General features: G+C 47.9%; 1 protein-coding gene across 1 annotated transcript in view; it reads left to right on the top strand.

The window, feature by feature from the left end:
- The first annotated feature begins 1,454 nt into the window (after nt 1–1,454).
- Nucleotides 1,455–7,921, top strand: part of PLEKHB1 (pleckstrin homology domain containing B1) — a 43,872-nt gene continuing 37,405 nt past the window's right edge. The window contains exon 1 of the mRNA XM_079974221.1: nt 1,455–1,612. Coding sequence (XP_079830347.1) covers nt 1,576–1,612 — 37 coding nt within the window. The 5' untranslated portion in view covers nt 1,455–1,575. The remainder of the gene's footprint in view (nt 1,613–7,921) is intronic.

Here is a 7,921-nt window from a genome sequence, read left to right as displayed (position 1 = left end):
CCTCGCCTTGTAGGCTTCAGCCAGCCAGGTAGATCCGAGGCACGTTTACCTGGGGGGAAGCGCCAGGAAGAGTTAGATGAGGCTTGCTCCCCTATAAGCGTATATTGGTCGACAGCCTCAATGGTACCTACTTTTCTGTAGTATTTTTGCTGCCCTGTTTGAACGAAACTCCTGGACTTTTAACCGCTCGTTTTTATCTTCATTATTTCATAGACTAAAAACAGATTTTTGTTATTTTTAAAAATTGTTTAATTTAGGATTCCAGGTGCTTCCATGTGCTCCTATGATTCTCCAGACCCGAATCTTCCTTCCCCTTTCTGCTCTGGGTTCCTGGCCGCCCACCCCGTTCATTGATTGATTGATTGATTGATTGATTGCATTTATATCCCCTCTGATTGGCTACAAGGAACTCCAGGTGGCCTACATGGTTCTTCTCTCCCCCACCCCCCCTTATTATTGTTTTAAATATATTTTTACTGAAAGATTTCCCATAAGGAACAAGAGTACATTCAGCGTCTCTGTTTTCAAATTGTAGAGTCTTTCATAAAGGTCAATTACAGTCAATATGAGGCTTTTTTTTGTCGTAAGCAATGTGGGGTTGAGGGGGGAGAGGAGGGGGGGAGAGAAGGGGAAGGAGGGTTGTTGTGAGAGAAGGCAGCGTCTGGGTCCAGGCTCACCCAGCGAAAGGTTCGTGGCTGAGTGAGGGGATTTGAACCCTTATCTCTCCCAGGTCCAAATCCAACACTAACCATTATACCACATTTCCCCCAACCCCCTTGCCTGGCCATGCTTATATTCCCCACCGTCTTGATCCCATTTCTGTACTCCTGCCAAGTTCTGCGCTCTGCGCAAATTAGCGAAATCATATGCTTTCAAGCGGTGTGGGTTTGTTTACGTGGCAGAGCCCAGAATGGGTGGGTGTTTATACTCTCTGTCTCCCCCCAACTTGGTTTTCATTGTGAGCCTGACTGCACAGCGAAGGGGTGTTCTGCAACAGCTCAGCAGCAGAAAGGAGCCGGGACGTTTAGAAAGCAGTTTAAAGCAGCCTTCTCCAACCCAGGTGTTTTGGACTACAATTCCCACCAGCCCCACTAGGGGGTGGAATGATGGGAATTGTAGTCCAGAACAGCTGGAGGGCCCCAGGGTGGGGCAGGCTGCTTGGAAGCGATGCCCTGCGCTCCAGGTATGTTCTAGAGAGCTTCAGTTAAAGATAGAAGCAAAATGCTAATCTCTAAATCCCGCAGAGGGAAAAGGCGCTGCAGCCTCGCCTCCCCACCCTTTTGTAATTTACATAACAGAGATAATTCGAGAGGAGCATTAAAAAAATATCTGGTTAGCCGCACACTCTGTGCCTTTATTTAGAAGTCCAGTGACCCCAATTGCCGCTCTCCTCCCTCCTCTCCACCCCACGGTTAGAAAATTCCCACTAGCAGAAAAAAAACAAGTTGTTTTCTCGGAGAGGAGCGAAGGTGATCTGATGTTACAGCCTGATAGTTCTGCATTCCTAACTCCCACCTTTCCTCCTCTTCTTAAGTTCTCCTGCCGGGAAAGATCAGCCTGGAGATCGCTGCAGAAATGGCCCTGCTGAAATGCGGCTGGCTCTGGAGACAAAGTAAGTCTTAGCCTGGGAATTTACAACTATATAAGGAGCCCTTTCTTCTTCCGAGAGGCGGGCGAGCTTCTGAGACTGCTGCCTTTGCGGGGTTCATGATGGGGTGCTTGAGAGACCAGTTATGTCTTGGGATTCCTTGCACAGTTCGGACCCCAAGCCCCCAAACTGTACACAGCCCATTTGTGTCTGCTTGGGAGCAAGGGCTGACTCCCAGGTAAGCTTGCAAAAGCTTGGATGTTTGCTCTTGTTGGGGGCCACACTCTTTGTAAAAAAAAACCGGCTAGAAATGGACAAAGCTGTCTTTGCTTCCCAGACACATCTGGCTGACTACTGTCGAAAATGGGAAGGTGAACCAGGTACGGTCGGATCCAGAAAGACTCTTTTCGTACTCTTATCGTGTTTCTAATATTCTGTTGGGAGCCACCATGGGTAGCTGGGGAAACCCAGCCAGATGGGGGGGGGATAAATAATAATAATAATAATAATAATAATAATAATAATAATAATTACTATTATTACTATTATTATTATATCTTAGGGCATTTGGTACCAGCAGCAGAAAATCCAGGCAGCACTCCCCCAAAGGTGGTGGAATGCAACAATTCCTTTAACAATGTTCACTTTGATTTGCTGTGATGATATTCCAACTGCCCAATGGTAGGATAGGCCCAGAAAATTACTGGGGCAACCCACTCAGATTGGGGGGGGTATAAGCAATATATTATTATTAAAACCAGCTTTCGGTGATTTTGATTGACTGGTAGCCATTGCAAAATTGTCACCGTAATTTATAGATGTTTGGGAGGAACATCTTTTGTCTTTAGGAACCTATCTATAGGCTTGAAAACTTAAAAAAAAAACCCATATACAGTGAGAAAGTCCAGGTTCTGAGAATTGTATGAGGTGGAACCAGCAGTTTTTGGAGGCCATTTATAATATGCATATTTTTTAATTGCCTTGGGAGCTTGGTTTCCATGAAATAGCAGCATAACTATAAACAAATATTCTGTATGGAAGTTTTGGGTAGTAGTTATTTCCTAGATCGCCACCCCCCCTTCCAAACATCTAGAGCAGTGTTTCCAGCTGTTTTTGGACTACAATTCCCATCATCCCTGACCACAGGTCCTGGTAGCAGGGGATGATGGGAGTTGTAGTTCAAAAACAGCTGGAGACCCAACTTTGGGGAACACTGATCCTGGAGTATCACCTGGGTTGTTGGATGTGCACAGATGCGTGGGGTGCATTTTGAGGGCTGCAAGTTCTCCACCCATTAGCTTACAGCGCAGTTCTTTTTTTAATTAAAAAAACCTTAAATTAAAAATGCAGTAAAATGGCTACATACCAGTTAAGTAAAACAGAGAATACAGCACAAAGCAACACATATACAGTGGTACCTCAGGTAAAGTACTTAATTCATTCCAGAGGTCCGTTCTTAACCTGAAACTGTTCTTAACCTGAAGCACCACTTTAGCTAATGGGGCCTCCTGCTGCCGCCGTGCCGCCACAGCACAATTTCTCTTCTCATCTTGAAGCAAAGTTCTTAACCTGAAGCACTATTTCTGGGTTAGCGGAGTCTGTAACCTGAAGCGTATGTACCCTGAAGCATATGTAACCTGAGGTACCACCGTAGTGCAACAGTAGCAGTTCCAAGGCAGCTCAGGAAACTCAGCCACAATGTGTTGATTAAAACCTGAGAAAATGAAATAGTTTTTTTAAACCACCTGCCTATATTATATGAGGCAAGTGCCAGGCCAAAGTCCTTTTACATCCGACATCCCCAAACTCGGCCCTCCAGATGTTTTGAAACCACATAACACCTTGAAAGACCTACATTGGCTCCCAGTACGTTTCTGGGCACAATTCAAAGTGTTGGTGCTGATCTTTCAAGTCCTAAATGGCCTCAGTCCAGTATATCTGAAGGAGCGTCTCCACCCCCAGCGTCCAGCTCCGAGGGCCTTCTGGTGGTTCCCTCCCTGCAAGAAGTGAGGTTACAGGGAACCAGGCAGAGGGCCTTCTCGGTGGTGGCGCCTGCCCTGTGGAACGCCCTCCCACCAGATGTCAAAGAAAAAAACAACTACCAGACTTTTAGAAGACATCTGAAGGCAGCCCCGTTTAGGGAAGATTTTAATGTTTAATAGACTATTGTATTTTAATATTCTGTTGGAAGCCGCCCAGAGTGGCTGGGGAAACACAGCCAGATGGACAGGGTATAAATAATAAATCATTGTTGTTGTTGTTGTTGTTGTTGTTGTTGTTGTTGTTGTTACTACAGTTCCCATCATCCCTGACCAGTGGTCTTGTTAGCTAGGGATGATGGGAGTTGTAGTCCCAAAACATCTGGAGGGCCGAATTTGGGGATGCCTGTTTTACATGGTCTTCAAACACTTGACAGTCCACATCGATTCTCCACAGGCAGTTTGGTGAGGTTGGTGGGACAGCTTCTTCCCTTTATGTATGAAAAGAAGGGAGGCCAGGTTTCATCGGAGGCATTTTCCTCTATCGCCGTGTCTACTTAGGAGCAAGTCCTGTTGCATTCAGCGGGGTTTCCTCCCAGGTAAAGGGGGTCAGGATCGGAACCTTATTTCTTTGCTCCGCTTCCATCCTGCATCTCTGCCCAGGCAGTTTGCCACTTTTAAATCCAAAAAAATGGGGGAAACCAATAAGAAGTTAAAGCAGGCAAAATAATACCTCAGGTACCTCGGGTTACAGATGCTTCAGGTTACATACACTTCAGGTTACCCAGAAATATTACCTCGGGTTAAGAACTTTGCTTCAGGATGAGAACAGAAATCGTGCTCTGGTGGCGCGGCAGCAGCAGGAGGCCCCCATTAGCTAAAGTGGTGCTTCAGGTTAAGAACAGTTTCAGGTTAAGAACGGACCTCCGGAACGAATTAAGTACTTAACCTGAAGTACCACTGTAATGAATTTGATGCCCCCTTCTGATGTTGGCATGAGCTCCAAATGCAAAGGTCTCCCCCTTTCCCTCGCCTGGCCTCCTCTTCTCCTCCTGTTTACTTGGAAGCAAGGCCCGTTGCTTTAGACAGAGGGTGGGCTGAGGACTGTAGCCTAGGCAACATTTTGTTCCAAACCGCTCTGCTCAAGGCAATCATCCACCTGAATAACTGCTGAAGCCATCCAGGCGGAAGAAATCTCTCCTCGCTCTCTGCGCTGCTGTCCGTCCCCTTGAAGCTGGACCACCTGTTCCCACTCGCTGTCTCCAGAAAGATGCATGAGTGAGAGCAAACACACAGGGTCCCCTCTCCTCTCATCCTCCAGAACCTTCCACGGGGTCCTTGCTCAACGCCTGCTCTTCTCTAATGCAGAGAGACGCGGGTGGCACTGTGGTCTAAACCACTGAGCCTCTTGGGCTTGCCGATCAGAAGGTTGGCGGTTTGAATCCCCGCGACGGAGTGAGCTCCCGTTGCTCTGTCCCAGCTCCTGCCAACCTAGCAGTTCGAAAGCACACCAGCGCAAGTAGATAAATAGGTACCGCTCCAGCGGGAAGGTAAACAGCGTTTCCGTGCGCTCTGGTTTCCATCATGGAAGCAGTTTAGTCCTGCTGCCACATGACCCGGAAGCTGTACGCCGGCTCCCTCAGCCAGTAAAGCAAGATAAGCGCCGCAACCCCAGAGTCGGCCACGACTGTACCTAATGGTCAGGGGTCCCTTTACCTTTACCTGTCAGCCACAGCATAGCGCCTGATGTCTCCCCCATCTGGAGGCGCAGGCCTGGAGAGCCTGGTGTTATGTACTGAAGTTCTCACCCTGGGCCAGCAGGGGGATACGGTAGATAGTTCAGGTCCACATATGCAAATAAGGGATCGAAAGTGACGTTCAGTGATTGGATAGTTACAGAAAGTTGTTACTGTTGCATTGTAGTGGAGCTCTATATAAGCAGGCTGGCTGAACCCGTCAGTTCTTTTCTGGTCTGTGAATAAACAAGAGTTGTTTGAAGAATCGCTGTGTCGTCTGATATGTTCACCCACAACTTAACACCTTGGATCTTGACTGTTTTCGCACACTAATACCCCGTCCTGTAGAATTCCATCAGTTATATTTTATCTGCACGTTCGGAATTAATTTCTGGGACCGAAATGCTTTTTCTGGGCGGCCTTGAGCAGGAGAAAAAGAGGTCGGAATAGGCCAATAGATACATGGACTGTCCCTCGATCAAGCAAGTTTTCTCCTTTGAGAAAATTCCCCACCCCACCCGACCCCATTGTATCACACCCTCAGTGGGGTCTCCTAAAACCCAAGAGAGGCGAGATGTGGAAAAGGGCCTGATTCCGTGTGATGATATTGTTGTTGTTGTTACAGTGGTACCTCAGGTTAAGTACTTAATTCGTTCCGGAGGTCCGATCTTAACCTGAAACTGTTCTTAACCTGAAGCACCACTTTAGCTAATGGGGCCTCCTGCTGCCGCTGTGCCGCCGGAGCACGATTTCTGTTCTCATCCTGAAACAAAGTTCTTAACCTGAGGTACTATTTCTGGGTTAGCGGAGTCTATAACCTGAAGCGTATGTAACCTGAAGCGTGTGTAACCTGAGGTACCACTGTAATATTATTATTATTATTGAATTTATATACCGTCCTATACCCAGAGGTCTCAGGGCGGTTCACAGAATAAAATCAAAATATAAAACCACAAAATACAGAATCAAAATAAAAACAATAGCCTCCCCACCCCCGCCGACATTTTGATATAACATCAGTGTTGTATATCTGCAGTGTCTGCCTGTCCCTCGTTAACGTTATTCACACATTTATTCTGGGAATCTTCTTGGGATCAGGAGCTGTTTTCCCAAACGAGTAAGATCCCGTGCTCCTTTGTGGCCGAGCAAGGGCTCGCTTCTCCTGGTCAGGCAGTGTGGAGACATGTGTGGTTAACAGTCGTAGAATCGTGGAATTGTTGGAAAGGGACCCGAGGGTCATCTAGTCCAACCCTCTGCATTGCAGGAATCGCAACTAAAGCATACATGACAGAGGGCCACCCAACCTCTACTTAAAAACTGTTGGGATTCAGAACTTACTGGGTTAATTTTGTTCTGAGTGTGCCTCCTATTCTGACGTTTGGAAGGAGGGAGGAGCTCTACTTGTTGTTCTCTTTTTGTCTCTGAGAGAGACGGACGCCATGAATGCTAGCAGTCCAGGAGAATCTGAGAAATGCTGAGCTGTAAATATTTGCTGCAATAAAGAACTGATGAATTTGGACATACAGGTGCTTGGTGTGTTTGTCTGAATCTGAAGCAGACTGCAACAGTTCTGATCCGCTGTGTTTTTACTCTGCAAGTTGAAACCGGAGAGAAGAAGGTCTGCGCAGCTTGGCTGGGAAGCGTGCCGGACCGCATTATACTGGGGCTAATTGCGGCCATAAAGCAATTAGCTGGCTAGTGCCAATTAAGATCTTATCTCAGATCGTTCACAGGTTATGGGGGACCTAATTACCGCTAATAAAACTGTTGCTGAGAGTCTGCCGGTGAGCTTTGAAGTCTGCTTTGAAGTCAGCTTTGAACAGCTGGGAAGACGCTAGACGAAGCGGAGGTCTGCGTTCTGTGTTTTGCCTGCTGCCAAGAGGCAAGAGATGCTGAGAGGCAGAGAGCTGAGAAAGCAGCTGAGAAATCGGGTGCCGGAGAGCTGGTGATACGTGAGTACAGCTGGGGCCCCGGGGAAGAGGAGAGAATGGCAGACAGCCAGGTCCTTGAGGACGTTCCGCTTGAAAAGCTCACTTTAAGAGGTTGGGCAACCTGGTCCAGAAGAGTAAGGGGTTGGTTTCTGGTTACTGGGCTTTGGGATGTAAGCCAGAAAGAGCCACTTCCCCTGACAGACACTGCAGGCTTTGAGGCTGCGTTGCCTGAAGATAGCCAGCAGAGAATGCAAAGAGAGCTTGCTATGCTGAAGGCATGTGTACACGCATCGTTTTTGCCCAGTTTGGAGGGCGTAAAGTCAGCAAGGGCTGCCTGGGAGGTGCTGAGAAGTTCGTGTGAAACTTCAGCAGGAGGCCAGAGCCCTGGAGATGTCATGAAGAGCCTGGAGATGGCTGTAGCCCCAGTCCCTGAGGTGCAGGTCGGGGGGGCTGAGAATTCCAAAGGCAAGTTTCAAAAGTTTTCCACTGTGAGTGCTGAAGTGAAACGCAGTTTCAGCAAGGGCAGGGCTGGCACAGAGTGCTCTTCCGGAAGAAGGGGGGCCAGGCCAGCTGAAAGGAGCCCTGGGCAGTATTTTTCCACTGGAGATTGTCGTCCTCAGCCAAAGGCCGGGAAGCTGCGGAGAGCTAGACGCTTCAAGGCCGGCCACCTGGACAAAGTGAAGATAA

The sequence above is a fragment of the Podarcis cretensis genome (assembly GCF_951804945.1).
Source record: "Podarcis cretensis genome assembly, chromosome: 4".
NCBI classification, from domain to species: domain Eukaryota; kingdom Metazoa; phylum Chordata; class Lepidosauria; order Squamata; family Lacertidae; genus Podarcis; species Podarcis cretensis.
This window is presented reverse-complemented; position numbering and strand designations above follow the sequence as displayed.